We start from the raw sequence: 21035 nt of genomic DNA, 5'->3' as shown, positions 1-21035 counted from the left end.
TTCATCACGTGGAACTTTGCACAAGTTCTATTCCAAGGAAATAATAATAGTATGACTATAGGAGATAATAATTAATAATAAGAACTATCTTAAGCATTGATGATACTACTTTTCTTTTAAAGAGCAATATTACAAAAGAACTCTCAACATTTGACTTAAATTGCCATTAACGAAGCGACAGGGTGCAGAATGATCCAGAATGGTTCAACTGAGCTAAACAATTAAAAAAGCTGAACTACTCAAGCTTCCACTTCTTCCAAAGAAGCCTTTGCAATATATTCTGACATCAAGGAATGTATGCAAGTTAAAATTACCTCTTCTGGTCTTTCGAAGAACAGAACCTCTCGAGGGCCAAACAGAGGCAAGTCAAGGATTGCCTTGTCAGGGATGATGGGCTGAAGTCGACTCTGCGCAGCACAGCAGCCGCAAGGGACTCATGCCACTTGCTGCTCAACTGCTTCATCAGCAATTTCTCGCTAGATGACCGCCGAGATTTCTGAAATATTGTATTTATTACTCAGCCACATAACAGAGCACTTGTGCAAAGAACGTTGATATTGATAAGTTACAACTGAAAGAGGCATTTTATCAATTACAGTGCAACCTCGATATAACGACACCCCACGGTGCACTAATAAACACTCGCTATAGCGAATTGTCGCTTTACCGGAGGTGGAGCAAATAATAGCCAATATACCTGTTGCAAACAGATATACAGGAACAGGAGTGGTGCGGCAACAGATAAACATCTATTCGATAAACGTAAGCATAAATCCAGACGAAAGGCGATGTTTTTTTGCATCACTAAATTTCCTTACTCAAATAACGACTAACTATTCAAACAATTTATAAGTGCCGCACTGAATAAAAATCATGCAAAGCATTGTTTCGTCAATCATTATATTTATCGAACGACAGTTTACCACATAAATTTGAGACTGAGCACTCCATTAACTTCATTTCTAACAGATCTCTAACAGTTACAGAGGTTAAGGAGTCTTGATGAAAGTCTTCCGGCGGTGAAACCCTCGCTATGGCGAGAGCCAATGCCGAAAGGGTCACGTAAAAACGAATTTTTTAACACGCTTATTATAGGGTCAATTGACGGTGCATCGGCTATCTCTCGTTATAGCGGGGGTGTCGCTATAGCCCGTACTCGCTTTAACGAGGTTCCACTGTATATCAATATTTTCAACATCCATTGCATATGTCATGCAAGCTTTCGCGACCGTTGCAGGACGCATTATCAGGCGATGAATGAAATTACGGAAATTGGTTGTCAATTAATATACTCGTCCACCTCCCCCATCCACCGGAGTAGTGGGGGAGGAGGGCGGAGTTGACATCAGCAGAACTCTCACCCCTGTCCTTGAGCGACGAGCGGACTCTTCTTATCTAGCGAATAACCTTGTTGGTAACATATTCGTCGTCTTCTCTTTCGGAAAATCGTTTTCCACGTCTGACTGAGTTTAACGCCGTCCATTCTGTTGAAATTTTGGGGGCATTTTTCAATTTCAATAGCCTCCCGAATTAGTCGTCTATGATAGAATTTTTCTTGGGCTAACACCTGCGTCTCGTCGATTAAAATTCGATGTCCATCTTCCGAGAAAGCATGCTCCGCAATCGCCGACTTCTCCGTGTCACGATATAATATCGCTCGGCTGTGTTCTTTGAGACGAGAAGTCACGGAGCGCCCTGTCTGCCCAACGTAAGATTTTCCGCATGAGCACGGGATTCTATAAACGCCTTCCACGTTGAGGGGATGTAGTCCGTCCTTGGCAGATGGAAACAAGTCGCTCATCTTCTTTAATGCTCTGTGGCGCGTCACGATGCCTGCTTTTCTCAGCACACGTGAAATTCTCTCAGACGTTCCCTCGACGTATGGGATGGTGGCATAGGCCACTGGCTTGTTTTTCTCTCTTCTCTCCGCGCAGTCTTGAGGTAGGCGCTTATTCGGAATTCTTGCCTGGCGATGGATGAAGGCTTCCGAATATCCATTCTTTCTGAAGGTTTCTTTCACGCGATTCTCTTCTTTCTTCAGAGCGCCATCGTCAGAAACCACTCTGGCCCTATGAAGGAGTGTTTTCATGACCGATGCTTTTTGTTGAGGATGATGGTGGGAGTGCACGTGGAGGTAATGGTCCGTGTGTGTTGCTTTTCTGTACACCGCGTGTCTCAGCGATCCGTCCATGCCTCTCTGCACCAGTACGTCTAAAAAGGGTAGTTCTCCTTTTTCGGAGGGTCAAAGGGTCGAAAAGAGGGGCCAGCGAGGGTGAGCTCGTCGAGGAAAGGGTCCTGAACTTGCGACCCTTCAGAGGGTTTACCACGCCCATCCTGGAAGTACCTGCTCCATGGGCCCACGAAACGCATTTTAACCTTTTCGCCGCATTTGAGGAGAAGGTGTTTGGAGATTGAACAGCAGCTAAAGGGTTAAAATGCAAATATCCTGATGCTTTTGCATCCGATTAATTTTCTTACAAAGATTGCGGAAAGTATCGAAGAAGTGTAAAACTTATGCACAGATTAGCCACATTAGCCTGATAAACCGTAGCTGGATAATTGGCAGTCTGCTGTATATCCTTCCGACGGGGCTTACCCTGGGGGTAGTTTCCACCCTATTTGGGGAGGTTGAAATTCCTTATAATATTTTGACCATAGCAATTGATGGAAAAACAAATTTCAAGCAAAAAATGTTCTATAAATTTTTTTTTAATTAACCTGGATCCGCCCAAAATATTTTTTTTGAGATGAATAATTCATATTCTAGGGGAATGGTAAGGGTCTCATTTTTACTACATTCTGAAAATACTACGTTGATCGGTTGTGTAGTTTCCGAGATACAGGCTGTGACATAAATGTCACATTGGGCGGATCTGTTGTCTTTTGGTGCAAGGTAATATTTCCCCAGAAAAAGCAAATATTTTTCGCATTTGAGCTGCACTGTTCATTTAATTTACAAAAAAACACTAGAAAAACATAATATTAATTACCTAACTTTTTTCAAGCTTTTGCTTAAATTTAAAGTAAATTGTTTAAAAATTTAGCAATAATTTTCAGAGTTCCATTGCCTGCGATTCATAAATTTTTCGATGTAAATTGTGATTTTTTTAAGATGTACAAATTTTTTGGATTTTTTCAATGTTATTTCACCAATGTGGGGTATATTTTAATTTATAATGTTTATATTATAAACTTGTCAAATACACATCAAGAAAAATTATTTTAAATTTATGTAAAGTTTTCGGCAGGAGTGTTATGAAATTACAGAACCTTGAATTGACACAATCAATGGATTTGTTGAAGGTACATTTAAATAATATTTTTACATGGCTAATAAGTAAAACAGTTGAAAATGAATTTCTCAATTTTGGAAAATACATAGAATAAATATACATGTTTGAAAAATTTCTCACAACACATAACAGTGTAATATAGTATAAAATTGAATGATATTTGAATCAATTTGTTTCATACAAACTAAAGATCGATTTAGAGTTCAATGCCGGCATATACGTACCATTTTGAGTGGTAAGTAGTAAAGCAATATTTGTCCATATTTCATGCATCGCATGCAGTGCATTTGACGGAAGCGCAATGTTCTCCAGCACGGCGACGCAATCTTTTGAGACTAATTGATCATTAGCATCGTAACATAATTCACTGTCTGCCTCTGTTGAAAATGAAGTAGTACGGCGGCTATACTTGCCTTTGCATCGATGTATGGTCAGTAATGTTTGCATTATTACACGCCTGATCTCTAATTGTGACATGCAATGACCAGATTTCGCTCGTGAACAGATTGTGAACAGCTACATCCAAAAGTCAAGGAAAATATTCCACCATTACCACCAAAACTGATTGTCTTCCGCCGAATGAATTGCATGCAAGGATGGATACCAAAATACACAATCATACTCCTGCCAAAAGAGAGTTTTCTCAGTGGGAAAAATCCCCCTGAAACTATCTTTCAATTTAGTGATCTACGGCGAAGCTCCCACAATTTGTCTATTATGTCGGGCATCGTATTGTCTGCACAGTGAAGGTATCTACTCATCACAAAGAACCTATTCCTTTGCTAGGCTACGGTAACCATTGAGTTGTGAGCACCCCCAGAATCTTCCCAGGAGCATCGCTTGGATGGAAACAAGTAACAACCTCATAACAGTAAAATTCCAATGAAATTTTTCATCTCCTCTTTACTGATGCTAGAAGATGAAAAAACAATAGAAGTACATAGTATAATTATCTAATTCTGCCATGAGAAAAAAGAATGTCATCCGAAAAAACTATATAAAAATTTTCTACACTTTATTTTTCCCTCTATTCAGGAGGATCTGTTTCGGGGAATAACCTATTTCTTACAAAATGACCTTCTTGTCGCAAATTGGCAGCTTCTCTTTTTACTTTTTTCTATTGGAGAAGTGATGTAAGCTTCGTTGACTTTGAATCCTTTCCCTTACATCTAACTGGTACCGAAATTCTTCCGGGCTTCTCTTGAAATGCATTGTATTATCATTATCAAGCTGCAAAACAAGCTCCACTATTGCCCGAAGTTGTCTTCCATTAAATTTTCCACAAGTCCACCAGCCTGGTCATCTGCAAAGTCCTCATCAGTGACAATTGCTGCTTCTGGTGGCTCAAGGTATATTGTACTTCATCAAAGTCTTCGTTTTCCGGAAGCTATTTGGCTTCACACAGTGTAATATCTCTGAGCTATCGATATCCCAAATATTAAAAATTTTTATTCCAAAGTACATAATTACCAGAATAAAAGTTAATAAATGCAAATTTATCGATTAATTGATAAATAATAAATCTTTTGGCGGGAATACGAAGGAAAAAACGTTGAAAATGCAATAAATTCTAACTAGAGCATAAAATTCGAAACTTTGAAGATTTGCATAGGGATCCGCCCAATGTGACATTTATGTCACAGTAACATTTATCAGAGTATATTACAGAAATGGAAAGCAATACCAAACATATTAATGTATTATTAATAATTTTGTATCATAATGTTGATACATACCAAAAATTGTCGCTGTAGTGCATATACTTAATGAAAAAATTAAATATTTACACAAAGCGAACGTCCATTTTTAGTGTCTAGGGAAGGCACCTAAGTACCAGGGGTACTTAAAGGATAGGTCTTCACTCTCACTTGACAACTCTTACCTTGAATTGAAGCACTTAGCTTCCTCTTTCTTATAAGGTATAAAACACAACAATATACCGTGCCCGAACGATGCAAGAGCCATTACAGTGGAGCGATACAGGTAGTGACATTTTTGTTACATTGGGCGGATCCAGGTTAATATTTTAGAGTTTTTTGGGATTAAAAGCTACGGCTTTCCGATGAAAAAATAAACGTTTATAATCAGTTTTTCGCAAATAACTTGAGAAATATGCATTAATCAAAAAAAACTGTAAGTTGTAGAATTGTAGATTTTAAGTCAAGAAAGAAAATTATTTTTTTATGTCCCCTTGACAACCAATACGAACCTAGATACAGCTTCTTAATGGATAGCTTTTGTTTTTGAAACGCTAAATTTTTGACATTCAATGTCAAATAGTGGAAAAACTATGAATTTTTCTAGGAAAACTTGGGTATCACTTTAAGCTGTTTTAAAAACCTTTCTTAATAAACATAAAAACAGTCTTCAGCATGAGAATTGAGCAAGTTATGGTAAAAATAAGGTCAGTCCCTACTTTTTTCTACGAAAAAATCAGTGAAAACAACAACCTAATTACCACCCTAACTAAAATTGATTGTTTTCCTTGAAGAGTTCTCTTTATTCATGTACTATCAATGGATCATAAAAGTTTTATTAATTTAAAATCCTTCATTTGGAAAAAAATGGAGCTAAAAGTGAAAAGCGATTTTCTACGATTTCGTAAAAAATGCTCTAATTTTCAAAAAACTCAATAAAATACTGAAAATACAAGAAAAATGTTATGGTAACAAATTGTAGCAACTGTAATATTATTTTTCTTTCCGCAAATTTTTTTACCATAAATATTTATTGAGAGATGGCCATTTACAGTCTCTATTTACAAGCGAGCACCACCTCATTTAAGCCCTTTAAATTCACCACCTTTCAAAACTAAGGAATTAAAAGGAACTTAATTTATATAACCTCGTAGCCCTTAAAAAACATACAAAATAATTTTAAATAAACTTTCTATCACCAAAAATGAATGAGATCTGTTTGAAAGTGCAATCAATTTTCTTTTTTGAAAAATTCTAAAAGCACAATTCAGAACATCATAATCTACAACACTTGTGTATACTTTCTATGCTACACGTTCGGCACTGATGTATGCACTCAAATTTCCTCCCAATATGCATACCCATAAGGTGTGAATATAAACCTATATATAAGTGAATGTATGCCCTCGCACGCATGTAATGTGTGTGCATGCATGTTGCAGGAAGACTGTATGACATGGAGTATCCGTTAGATTGTGTTATATGTAGTGATGGGTCGATTCCAAAATTTGAATGATTCCGATTCTGACATTTCGATTCCGATTCTACCGATACCGATTCCATCGATTCTGACGCCATAGGCTCCAAGAAAAATATCACTTTATTCCAGGCAACAAGACAACTACTTATTTAACTGAAATATTTATTTTTATATGTAGTATTTGTATAAGTTTCATTTTTGTCTATGCATGTAAATATTTTTTGCATTTCTGAGTAAATTTACTTTTTTTCTATTTATACCTATTTAAGTAGTTTATAAGAATTGAAATGTTCTATGGGATGGGTTTTAAGAGTTGAAAAGTTTCAAAATGAAATTCGTACATATTTTAAGCAACAGCATTCTTAAATTAGAATGCTGAGACGAATTATATATTTTTTATGGTAAAGTATTCCTTTTGCGTGATAAGGGTTGAAATATTCTGAAATCCAAAATCTAAAATAATCATTATCCAACTAGTGCAAACTAAGTTTTACCCAAATAAAGCTTTAAAATGTAGTTTTTTTTAACTTTCGGCATTGAGGGGTAGTTTCACTCCTAAAAAATATAAAGTGCCCATCGGCATAGGAAGGATTTTGAAGTAGAGGGTAAGATTAGCCTAATCCCAAATTGTTATGCATATTGATTCACTTTGAAAAAATTGCAAGGTTTTGCACTTTTTTAAGCTTCATTTATTTCCTGGACTTATGGGAAAATGGGGAAGTTTCATGGACAAATGTAATTAGTTCAGATTAGTTACAGACAAATAAATAATTTCAGATTTAGTCTTGATCAGAGTTGGATAGCAGTTCAAGGGTGTCCAAAGATAAATTAGATCCTCTATGCCATGAATATATAAAGTTATAATCATTTTTTGCACCATGAAGACCTTCCTGGATTGGTAAAACATAATCATTGATATAATTATGAACTCACCTTGGAAAATGTTGACATCAAGAGGGAAGCAAGATGGCAAACAAGATTGATATTGGCAGCACCATCTTTAAGTCTTGCTTTCACAGCCTTTGCAGCCACTGCCATTTGCTGAATGCCCGCTGTCCTAGACATGGATAATTCCACCATTTTCTCCAGTAGTCTCTCTTGTTGTTCCGTTAATTCCTTCAACATCCGAGGGGTGCATTGCTCACGCGCTTCAACATCATCCACAGATATGTAAAATGCCAAAAACTTCCCAGCATCCAAGAAACTAACAAGTTCCCTAAACACGTTGAAAGCTTTTAGTGTTTGCTGTAAATCCTGAAAAAGAAAGATAAGAAGACAAAAATGAATTTAGGTGATTTGATGTCCCAAATGTTTAAAGCAATGATGGACAAAAGCAAATACTAAGGACTGAATGCATAGGAAAAATGTGAAGACAAGTGGCCAGATCCTATTCGTGGTTCATGACACCGTTTGTAGAATGCTTAAAAACTTAACAAACGTGTGCAGCAAGATCCACTTTGCCTGAAACTGAAAACGTCAAAAGACATTTTCAACTGAGTGAAACAATAATGAAATCATGCTGGACAAGAACAAATGTATTATGACACTCAATAGATCCTCAGCAGCAAATGGAAACTGCTAATTCAAACAATGAGAGAACAAAGGAGACAACAGTACCCCCCAGAATAGATGGATGTGGAAAGTGCAAGACTAATGTCCAGCAAGGAGTGTTGCTCTGAGGAATCATTATGGCTTACTGACCCCTCAACATATCCACCACATAAAGTCTTACACAGCCAGAATCCTGGGAAAAATTTGTGAATAAAAACAACTAAGGAAGGATCAGTTCCAGTTTCCAGTAGACTTCAATTCCAGTTCAGTTCTCTGAATCTGTTCTCTGCTTCAGCTCTCAATTTCTTAATTCATCCTGATCATCATTAGCGAACAATCCTAAGATTGGTTCGTCACAACTCTACTTTCCTCCTGCTCCAGCCACCCCTTTCACAGAGACATATTTCTCCTCTTTTACGTCCTTCATTAGCTGTCCTATGTAACTCACTCAGGGCCATAGAGCCTCAAAGTGTGGCCAACGAAGTTGTCTCGTCTTCCCCTTGCAGTTTTTAGAAGCTCTCCTCTTTTCTCTTTCTCTCTTAAATCACTTCCTCATCACTTGCTCGGTCCATCCATTTCACCTTCCTCATCCTTCAGTGGCTCCACATTTCGACTTCTCCACCTCTCCTCCTCTCAATGTCCATGCCTCCCTTCCAATAGACACACGTGCATCCGATGATTTTTTTCCTCACTGCTATAATTGTATTTTCAGCTGTAGATTCAGGAGTGGATTCTTCTTTTTGTAGCAAGCCCTTTTTGCCTGTACTATTCTGCTTCCTACTGCATAAGCGTGTGTAAGAGATGCACCTTTTTTCCCAGAAATTCCAGCTGCCCTAGTGTACATTTTTGGAATAAATAGCGGATAAAAGATATCAGACATGATTATAATTGAATGCTCTCACTCACGATCATGACAGGGGAAACACTTTCTTGGTTCTTTTGCTGTTCCTCCATGGAAACTGACCTTAGAAAGGATTATAGAAAGAATCTTCTAGTGAACTGCGCAAATGATATTGGGCCTCCTCTTTTGAAAAGAGAAAGTGGCCAACTGGAAAAATATTGGGCTAACAATGGACTGCCCGTAGAGAGTAGAGTTGAAAGGGGCATAAGACATCGATTGAAAACATTACAAGAAAACCATTATTGTAGTAGCCCTCATTGGATAATTCGTGTCATCAGTCGTCAGGTATCATCTTAGTCAAGTTAAAGAAGTGAAGGATAAGGTAGTTTGAGGTTATTAAGGGATGACTTTGCTCCATTAAATCTGATCTGATACAAAAAGTGCCTGGTGTTTGGATCAGAAGGGGAGCGAAACATTACGAGAAGATGAATCATCCAGCTTGCAAGTTGAAGGTCCCAGAAGAAAGTTCGCGGAAGAAAGCAGCTGAAGAAGTGTTCCCCGGTAGATTCTATTGACTCTTGGTAAACTTTCATGAGACTCTTCTTGTTGATGAGCAGAAATTCGAAGATTTGGATAATCATTTGCATGAACCATCATGAAAAAATGTTAAATCAGGCAAAAAATCTTGTGCGGGAAAAAATTTTTACGACCATAAATGCGGAAAAACGCAAAATGCAGAAACACTAAATATGGATAATTTTTACATTGTCCTAATAGGGAATGAATCGGGACCCAAAAAAATAAACTCTAAATGCGGAAAAACATTAAATGCAAAGATGTAAAATCTGGATCCGATTGTACCATTTTTAGGCCATTTGGAAACTTTTACCATGGTTATCAGGACAAAAATCAAACAATTTTTTGTGACCACCCCAATGTAACATAAATAATGTTAAAAAGAGTTATCATTTTGGCACCATAATGAATAATGAAACTCAACAGCTTGGTTCATCCAGATTGCCCTACCTGTATCGTCATTATTTCCACCTCAATCCATTCATGTGTTTGCTGCTGCCTGGCAATGGCAAGCACGGCAGACAAACAGAGGCTGACCAGCACTCTCAAGTCACACGGGAGGTGCGGCAGGGGCAACGCACTCAGGGCCTCCAAGGAGCACCTCAGCACGCGCACGTCCAACTGCGCAACGCCCTTGCCTCGCTCCGCACTCTCCAACTCGAGGAATCCATTCAGAGCGGACGACAACGACTCGAGCTGCTCATCCCCCCCCAAGCGACAGGCGCCAGAGCACGCGGCCTCCAACAAAGTGCTAGCAGCACCAGCAACAAGGCGCAACAGCTCATGGGCCTGTCCCCTGTTGCGCTTCACTGCAGGCTCTTCCCCGCTGCTGCTGTGCCTCCTCTTGCGCCTCTCTGTTGAGCAACCTGACAACAGACAACATCACTATGTATCAGCATGACAACTTTTACGTGAATTGCCACGGAAAATCCTCGGGAAAGGTAATCAATTCACTGACCTTTGGCTTTCCAGCCTCTGCGTACATTATAAGCTATTCCGCACGAGACGTTGTAAAATTCAGAGTCTGGCATTTATTGGAGTGCCAAATGGGAGATCATCACTGGGAATGTGAGTTTTAGAGTAAAAATGAAAACAAAAGGCCGCTGCAAACAACATGAGGAAGAGAGGTGAAGAGAAGGGAATGGCACTCCAATCGATGCCAAGAAGGAAAGTGGAATAATAGATGTATACATTATACCATCTGATTAAAAAGTATTTTTTTTAAATGAGTGTTATATGAAAATATGGACAATTTGGGGGAGGAGTTACAAGGGAAGCAAGAGGTGGCACAAATATGTAAACACAAATTGAGCGAGGCAGCAAGTGCTGATGGGCAGGAGATACTACAAAGGATAAACTAGAGCTACAAATTTTGTGGTTATAGAAAAGGGGAATTGCCAAAGAAAGTGCCTAGGACTAAAGATTGTGCCCAAGTTTGTTGAAATTCAAACCATGGATACATTTTTTCTTTGATAACATCATTTGAAAATGTTGTAAATTGGACCCCACTGGTTCTTGGGATGCGATTGGACTCAATTGAAACTCTGATACAAAAATTTTTCTAAAATACTCCAATTTGCACATTTATAATTAACATAATTAAACAGGTAACGCAAGGATGAAGATAGAGATAAATGCTAAATTTACTGTTTAAGCGTATGTAAGAGGCACTCCTTTTTTTCCCAGGAATTGCAGCCGAAAATGGGGTGAGTCTCTCAACACATTCCGTGCTGGCCGTTTTCTGGAGAAAATGCCCTGTGGCTGACTTTTTGGCAAAAATTTGTATTTTTTTATAATTATTTTAACGACGTGATCTTATGATTTGTGATGCCTGGTACATACGTGTTTTCACACTTTTTTTCCAAAAGTAACCCTTCATTTGTTAAAAATTTGAAATTAAAATTTTTCTAAGTATCCTGTCAAACTTGTGATACCTTCCCGCAACACACCTACATGTTTCCCATATTTCTTTGCTCTTTATCAGTACTGTAGCGAAAACCCGTTCTGACTTTATCACTTTCTGGAAAAAACTAATGAAAATAGTAATGCAGCTAATATTAATTTTTTAATCTGGAAATTATACATTTAAATACGATTTTAAATGTTTTATTACTCTAAAGAAAACATTGTGAGTATGTATTACCATTATTTCCAGCAAAAGTGTCACTCCCTATGATAGAAAATACGACCAAGCGATATGATATCCTCTGGAAAAGATTTTATAATGATATACATTGGTTTATAAATGAAAAGGAAAATTTGTATAAACGAAGAATTATTGCAATGAAACATATTGTTTTACAAATCAGAAATTGACTAGCATAATTAGAATAATTTTTCATTTACTAATTACTATGCATCAAATAATATCATTTTTTTAAAAGAAACATTTAAATAGAAATTATAAAAGGTATGCATTAAAAAAAATTTTTTTTACCGCTGGGTAAATAATTTTCTGCATAACAAATTCTTGTGATGCTTCAGGAAACAGTCAAAAGACAATCAAGGCTCAGCCAGGCAGGTGGGGCTATAATATGATGTGTCCTGGTGGACATTCTTCTTGAAGCACTGCTTACATCTCTTCTATTTTCGTCTTTTCTGTCTTTCGTGTTTTTCATATAATCGGGGAAATGTCCTGACAAGCCCTTTGTTTTGGATGAGGCGGGCTAGGATTACTATCTCCAAAAAGGGGTTGAAGGTACAGATATTGCCATAAGAGATTATGTAATTTGAATTTTAAGTCGATGAGAGGAATTTTCCAAAAATTTTCTTTGAATAAGAAATAACGGTTGAGCAACAGTAATTTCAGTGGGTGGATTCCCAATTTTTAGTACCATTTGATGGATTTCCTTTCAATGGGAAAGTAAGACATCGTTTTATCTCAATGATCGATGCCACAATTGTAATTGCTGTATTCAACCACCGTATTATTGAATATTGTATGAAAAATAAGGCCAAAAAGTGGGGAAATTCTTCTATGGTTAAATATTTCCATCTAGTAATTTTCCTTCAGAACACGCATTGCCCATTTTACATCCTCGGGCCCATTGATCAGTTTCTCAGAGTTCGGCGGCATGAGACTAGGTTAGGGGAAGTTGTTCTCTTGGGCATTTTTTTGTTGGGGATGATGCCAAATAAAATGCTTGTAAGGATTTCGAATATTATGGAAAAAATCAAGTAATGAGTTTCTAATCTAATTCAAATGCTAGTGAACGTAAGGATGGGGAATGGGCCAGTTGCATGATTTTTTTTACTTTGGTATATGAAAATATGATCAAATTGAGATGTGACCAAATACTCCAGGTATTTTTTCAATGCGCCGTTATTAAGTAATCAGCGCTCAAAAATTTGATTTTTGAAAGTAATTTCAAACGGGTCACTTCTCCCGCCAACCGGATGTGACGAAACACCACTCGACGGAGGATAGCAATACGCTGGAGTTCTGGTGTAACGCTGGAAATTCATCCATTCTACATAGTTTTTTGGTGCCTACGAGAAGCATGGCTCAATCCAGCAAGTCTTATAGATACTGTTTCGTCCCGCACTGCCAGAGTACGACTAATAGGAACCCAGAAAAATTATTTTTTAATGGTCCTATGGATCCCGAACTGCGTAAGAAGTGGTTCACGGCGGCACGAAGAGATAAAGTGCTCGGACCGAAAACCACTTTCTCTTGCTGCGAAGACCACTTCATTGTGAGTACCAGTGTTAAGATAAGTATGCTATATATCGCAATTTTCTTTTGCGTCTTTTCTTATAAGACATTTGCCGACAGAAATGGGAGGTACATTTTCCTTGATAACATTGATGTTGCTTTCTGTTAATATCCATTTCATTTACGAAAATTTTCTTTTAAATAGGTCGCTGATGACGTCGAAAATATACTTGAGTATAGAATGGGAATGGTCTCAAAACTATCTGAAAAAGGGAGTCATTCCGCACATTTTCAGTTGTCAGAAAGATAGAGAGAGAAGCCATATCAGGCCCCAGCGAGCTGCAACTGTGAAGAGACAGCAAATAAGTTTAATGGCTGATGCCATGGAAGAATGTCAGGAAATGGAACGGGTCAATGAATGCCTGAATGAAAGCCTTGGATCGACGGAATATCCTCTTCCATTGCCAAGTACTCCTGAGGATACACCTGGAATAAGCTGTGGCGAGAACAGTAAAAAAGAGAACTGCTCAAAGAATATTTCCGTGCAGGTACTTAGATTAATAATTATTACTACAGTAAAACCTCTTTACATCGTAATGGAGGGGTCCAAAATTTGGGCACTTTGATGTATGGAGGTTCACTATAGAGAGGTTTTAGTGGTAGGCACCATTTTTTCATATTCTTGGGAAATGAAAGGTGCTACTGTCTTTTAAGCCATTATATTAATATATTTAAATATATAGGTATGCATAAGTGAACATATATTTACAATTTAATTATTACACAAAGGTAAAAGTAGATTGTTCAAGAGGCCTTTTTAGAAAATAAATTAGTAAATGGGTTTGCTTAAAATATTTTTCAAACTCTTTCGAAAAATATCGTTTTCAATTCCACGAGCACTTTTTAATGTAATTTTCACTGTAAATAAATCACTAGCTGTTTTCGTTAATGCCTTTTGACCTAAGAAATAATTCCCTAGTCTAAGGGTTGTAATTTACTAATAGTGTTCGGAGGAAAGAACAATAGTTTTATATTTCTAAACATAATTTCTTCATCCTTGTATTTAACTGAGTTTTTTATTTGTGCAGCCTAGCCAGTTTCTTCTGTTTTCCTCGCTTGTTTAAAATAGATGTGAGGGTGAATGATGGTATTCCAAAGGTCACTGCCTTCTGCCTGTCCTCGTTGATGGCTAGGAAAATTGCTAATTATGTGGTAATGTCAAGCAGTCACCTTCTTTTATTTCTCGAATCCATCATCAGCATTAGATTAATTAAGTATTTTCATATTTTATGGCAAATAATTGAAAATACTCCTTATTATATCTTTTAGAATTGATTTATCATTCTTATAACATGTGAATTGTTAAAGATTATTAAAAAAATAGACACGTGACTACCGCAAAAAATAGACAAAATTGAGCGTAATTTTGAAAATTTTGTTGAATTCCCTCTCTCCAAAATACAATGCACGTAGCGTTTCGAAGAAAAACTCTGTCGAGGGCACACAGAAACGCTAGGTCCACGTGAAAGGACGTGATTTCCCGGTGAGAATGCTGGGCGAACTACTTCAGAATGCGGCGGCGACGGTAAAAAAAATTTCATTGCCCTACCGCGTATCAGCTAATCAGCTGCCTCCATCTCCTAACACTGCCGTGCATGGATTGATGTTCGTTCAGTATTGCTAGAAATTGACGTCCCGGACTCCCGATGGAATAGTTAAGATTTCGCGGCATAAATACGCAGGCAAGACATATGACTGTCGCTAAGCGCAATAAATTTTAAACTACGATCGTTCACGAAAGCATCGAAAAAATTACCAAGGCGGTAGTAAGAAAGTGCTACATCGGGAAATATGGGAATAAAATAATTGCGAAACTATTTGATTTATTTCAAGTCGCGGAAAATTCTTGAAATATTTTAATATTAGAAGCGGAAGTAGCAATGCGGTCGAGTAATTCTGTCTCCATGGATGGGAGTGAAGTTAGTTGAAATATTTCCGTCAGCAAGTGATTATAGGCTGCGCTGGTCGCCTCTTTTATTAAATGAACATAGTATGTAGGCACTTACAAGAAAATAAAGCCATTAGTAAAAGAAACAGAGTGCTATCGCGCCATTTTGACCGTGATTCGAGAGAAAACGATGTGTTCTGTCTTCATTTACCGTCACTTAATATTATTAGGATAGTTCGATGCCCTAACTAATGGTTAACGTGAAAATTATTTAAGGTGTATAAGAAAAAAATAAGCGTTAAACATTCATCGCTGAAAATGTCATTCCATGTAGGTAATCGCGGCTGCATTAATGGTCTCTATAGTCTACTAGTCTTATTAGTTGTCTCGGTACGATATGCGGAGGTAGTTAGGCCGTCTCGGGGCTGTCTTGTTGGTACGATATATGGAGGTTTTACGAGATAAAGAGGTTCACTATAGAGAGGTTTGCCTATAAATTTACATGTAAATCTGACGGGACCAGCGGGTTGGTACGAAGTATGGAGGTTTACGATGTAAAGAGGTTCACTACATAGAGGTTTTACTGTAATTTTATTTACGGGCTGGCACTTTTGCATGTTCATTTACAAGAACCACAATAAGCTGTCATATTTAAATACAGAAATCACATAATCACTGTTTTTGTAATGATAAATTAGGATTTTGTAAGTAGCTAAATCAACATCCTTGGAGGGTTTAATGTTTATGTTTTTGGGGTAATGGTCAGGGTCACAGCCCAACAATGTATCAGAGGAAATACAGCAGGAGACTTGAAGGGAGTCTAAAAAAGTGTAATCCAAGCGTGATCCAAAGGTATGATATGGTTTGGACTTTTTCCGCTAGAAATTGTTCCTTGGGTTTTTGACTTGCAGTAAAGTTTGCAGCAGCATCCTATTGGTTCCCTTATCCACTGTTTGTTTTTGGGGAATTTTTATACATTACTATACATAACCACCATTGTATGTGCAAGATGGAAGATTTTAATTTGGGGATTTAGTGACGGATGTCATCAATTTGGGGATAAATAAATGGATGCATGTTATATTCTTTAAATTAGACTTTATCAAGTACTAATCCATCTTTGAATTTTCATTTACTTTAGGTTAACACAATGTTAAAGAATGTGAGAAGCAAGGATGTTCAATGTTCTCCGAGAACAGTATCTAACAGTACGTCACCTCTGAAGTTGCCTAAGCAACCAAAGAAGGCAGTGGAAGACATGGAGCTCAGTACTGAGGCATCATCATCTTCTGAAGAAGAAATGCAAGCTCCTTCAGATGACTCGTATGAATTTGGGGAAGAAGATATCCTTGATTCATTTCCATTGGGTGGTGTGATGGATGTATCATCAGCCGTCATCAAAAGGATAAAAGCTTATCCTAGACTAGGTCTACCAGTGAATTCATACACAGTAATTGAAAAGTTGTGTGAATTCACTAAATGTAAAGCGGGAGAAATCGTGTTGACTCTAAAGAAAATAAGACTAAATGAACAATTTGAAGTCCTCGGGCATGACTTTGGCATTAGCAAGAGTCAGGCCAGTCGCATATTTGCAAAGATTCTGCCCCTAATTTATAGTTACTCGAGAGGACTTACTATTTGGCCTTCCTCATTTGATATAAAAATGAATCTCCCCATTCCATTTCGGGCTAGATATGCCAAGGTGGAATCAATAATTGATTGTTTTGAAGTAGAGATTGAAAAGCCATCGAATCCTTTGTCTCAGGCCCTTACATGGTCCGAGTACAAAAAGTGTAATACACTAAAGTACAGTGCAACCTCGATATAACGACACCCCACGGTGCACTAATAAACACTCGCTATAGCGAATTGTCGCTTTACCAGAGGTGGAGCAAATAATAGCCAATATACCTGTTGCGAACAGATATACAGGAACAGGAGTGGTGCGGCGACAGATAAACATCTATCCGATAAACGTAAGCATAAATCCAGGCGAAAGGCGATGTTTTTTTGCATCACTAAATTTCCTTACTCAAATAACGACTAACTATTCAAACAATTTATAAGCGCCGCACTGAATGAAAATCATGCGAAGCACTGTTTCGTCCATCATTATATTTATCGAACGACAGTTTACCACATAAATTTGAGACTGAGCACTCCATTAACTTCATTTCTAATAGATTGCTAGCAATTACAGAGGTTAAGGAGTCTTGATGAAAGTCTTCCGGCGGTGAAACCCTCGCTATAGCGAGAGCCAACACCATAGGGTCTCGTAAAAACGAATTTTTAACACGCTTATTATAGGGTCAATTGGCGGTGCATCGGCTATCCCTCGTAATAGCGGGGGTGTCGCTATAGCCCGTACTCGCTTTAACAAGGTTCCACTGTACTTAGTTTCATGTACTCCAGATGGCCTAGTTAATTTTGTATCAAAATGTTATGGAGGTCGTGCCAGTGATGCAGCCATAGTTGGGGATTGTGGGTTCCTTGAAGTTCTCCCATCAAGGGTATCAGTCATGGCAGATAGGGGGTTCAAGCACACAGATGGATTACTGACAAAGAAAGGTTGCCAGCTGGTAAGACCCCTAGTGTTGCCTCAGGTGAGGTGCTAAACTCCATGCAGGTGAGGGAGACCAAGCAAATAGCTGCTTTGAGAATACATGTGGAGCGAGTTATTAGCAGGTTAAGGGAATTCAGGTATCTTGTGCCCCATGCTTGCATATCTCACAATGCCATCAGCAAAACAGATATGGTTGTTGCTGTGACATGTGGCATCATAAACTGTCATGGAAGAATTGTGTAATGTCATTGAAATGTGCTCTGATCATCAAAATACTTCTATCTTTGGCTATCTTCACTGCTAGCATATTATCCTTACAGATACCTTTGATATGTCTTTTTTCAATTTATTCTTATTGTATATTTTTGTATCTTGTAGCATTGTTACAAAGTTCAGTAGTTATACCTTATGATGTCTTGCCTAAAACATACAAAATGCTTCCCACTGCAGCTGCATATTTGACTATTTCCTTCCTTCAACTAAACAAATCAATGGCGTGAAGTGAGCAGCAGCACCATGACTGCTATTATTCTATGAAATATTTTATGAATAATTCGGATTCATATCCATATTGTACACATCATGATGCATTTTTAAGGTGTCACCGTAAGCTGTTAATTCTTTACAGTGACACTGAAGATATATATGGCCTTAACCCCTATGGTATTATCTACATGGTGTGACCATTCTGGATTATCGTTAAGATGAAGGCCTCAGAATTTTATGTTAGTTGAGGGTTTCGTGAATTGCTGTCTTTTCCTTTTAATAGGCTTGATGATGGAGAACAATTTTTGATAATAATTTGTATATATAACTACTTCAACTGTATTTGGAGTCAGTTAGTTGCACACCACATGAACATCCCTATGACATATATGATGTACCCTCTTATTCCAATGATATTCACCAATACCAAAGGCATGAATTATCTCCTGTAAACAGTATGGGTTGGCTGGTTGAGGTATACTTTGCTTGATAATTAAATGAGTAGTACATTGTTACGGATTGTACCAAGATTAAGACCTTGAGGGTCAGCACTTTTAATTTTCAGTGGTGGGGGAAAAAGAGAGTTACCAACAAATGGAGAATATTTTACAATTCTTACTTAATAGAGAGAAGACATATAATACAGTGTAGAGACTTTCATTTGAAACCATACTCTTGAGCTTAAGAAATAAAATGCCATAGTAAGTGTAATCGAAAGCTTTAGATAGGTCAAAGGAAATTCAAAATTATCTTTTGAAACCCGTTATAAAATGCCTCTGACTAGGCCCAACAATTATTGCATTCACATTGGCAACCAATTTTAGGAATAGAAGAAAAATTATAGATTTAAAGAACTCATAAAATATCTTTCTAATGTAAATGAACTGATTTAGTTGGCAGACAGTGGGGCAATGTATTGAATGAAATTCTTGATGGCAGTAATGGGGAGTTCAATATAGATAGGGAGACATAATGTAAAATGCATACATGCTCTCTTCCACTTCATTGCTTTAGACATTAAGATTAGGATTTCCGGTTGTCCTACTCCATAATCACCACTTCACTGTCATAGCTCTCTTCCAAGCATTGGTATAGCCAAATAATACAAGGAAACATGTGAAATTTGTTAATATTCCTCTTTATAAAACCAACAGTAACACAAGTATCAAGTATGTAATCAAAATAAAGAATTGTACATTACAGGAAATATGTTTTCCTTCCAAAACTTCATTGCATTATTGATTAATGCCATGCATTTATGCTGATCAAAGTCAACAGACACTATTTCGACCTCCTGGCTATCCTCGAAGTCAGGTCTAGCAACACAAAAATACCCCTTCCTCCTACCAGTCATCAGCATTTGTAGCTGCATTTGGGCGAAATGCTGTTTTGCAGGGAAGAATGAACCATTGCATTGAACAATATATTTTGCATTTTTACTCAAGCTAATAGGGCACTTGAACTCAAATACATTTTTTTCATCAATGCCATCAGGTGATGCACCCAAAACAGGATAATCTCCCCTTAAAAAGAGCCCACAGTCGGAGATTTTCACGCCTAATTTGCACTCCACAACATTTTTTATAGCAACTTCTAAGTTCCTGCCTCGAGACATGGCCAAATTATCATCTATTCTATATGCCCCTAAAATGGTTTCAACCAGCACACCATCCTTGGTGTGGCAGTGGGCAGCTTTATGTAACTTAGAAGCAGTTATTCTCCCATATCTTAATGAGTGCCACATTTCTGAACTACCATGCTGTTCAGTGTCCTTCTCTGCTGCAATAATATCTCTGTCTGTGATGTTGTGACTGCAGTAGTCCACAAAATCATCTGCCCTTCGTGAGTTCACACTATAATGAAACCCTATCAACAATGAGTGCAGGGAGAGGCTCTCACCATGACTCTCATGAGACCTCACTATTTGTGAGCTTGGGTGGCTCAAGTTGAGAGAGTCTACAACAGATTGCACAAATAACTCTCTGTCTTCCTCTGAAAAATTTAGAGCTACCGACGCCCTCCCCATCTCATCTGCAGTTATAAACTTTTTTCCAGTTCCGATGGAGGAGAGCTTAGACTTCTTCCAATAACATTCTGCGGATGTTTTCGCAGGTTCCTCACTCCTTCGATGTATCCAAAATAACAAGGCCACAGCATGTTTATATCCTCCTAAAAATATAAAATGCTATGATGTATTTCGTCTGTTATACCCAATTTCAACAGGACATCATGATTAAACGTTCATAATATTTCGTTGTGTTAAAAAAGTAATTTGAGCTGTACATTTGAATAACGATTGTTACTATATCACATGAATGCTCACCAGTAGATGCTGCACAGTCTTCACATTCTACGGCTAAAACCTTATCCTCGTCCTCATTAATTACAGCTTTAACCTTGTAACTGCTGCCCCTGATTTTGTGCTCAGGTGTTACCTTTGCCTTGACTGTGCACATAGCTCCTTCTCTTCTTACTTGGACATAGCCCAGGGCATTATCGCCATAAGATTCTCTTGCGGCTCTATAAAATAAGTTAATTTCACATTTTCAATTGACACAAATACAATTAAGCAAGTAAAAGATTAGAAATGCAACACGAATCCTGCTTCTAAATAAGTGCAACACGCAGATAGTGTAAGCCAATGTACAGTTTAAATATACGTGTAAATGATGGTTATTTCACCACATCACGTATTAGCTTCGTATGATTATGAGAAAAAAACCAACCTTGCCGTTTTCATGCCAAGTATTTCTGCTCCCACAAAATTCGAGTTCTGGCTCATGAACTCCGCTATCATTACAGCGTCAATAGCTGGTAGATTGTCTGATTGCCCTTTGGAAAATCCTGGAATCATTTCTTGGTAGGAGAATAAACACCTCGGATAATATGTGTTTATTAGTAATCGACAACTAAACAACACAACTGGCCACAGCGAGCAGATATAT

General features: G+C 37.7%; 1 protein-coding gene across 1 annotated transcript in view; it reads right to left on the bottom strand.

Moving 5' to 3' along the window:
- LOC124166608 overlaps positions 1–21035 on the bottom strand; it is a 77146-nt gene that overhangs the window by 21039 nt on the left and 35072 nt on the right. Inside the window, exons 6-8 of the mRNA XM_046544203.1 lie at positions 9889–10304; positions 7404–7724; positions 315–496 (exon numbers count right to left, since the gene is read on the bottom strand). Coding sequence (XP_046400159.1) covers positions 315–496; positions 7404–7724; positions 9889–10304 — 919 coding nt within the window. The remainder of the gene's footprint in view (positions 1–314; positions 497–7403; positions 7725–9888; positions 10305–21035) is intronic.

Source organism: Ischnura elegans, chromosome 10, assembly GCF_921293095.1.
Source record: "Ischnura elegans chromosome 10, ioIscEleg1.1, whole genome shotgun sequence".
Lineage (NCBI taxonomy): Eukaryota > Metazoa > Arthropoda > Insecta > Odonata > Coenagrionidae > Ischnura > Ischnura elegans.
Note: the sequence above shows the minus strand (reverse complement) of the source record. Positions and strands in the feature narration are given on the sequence as shown.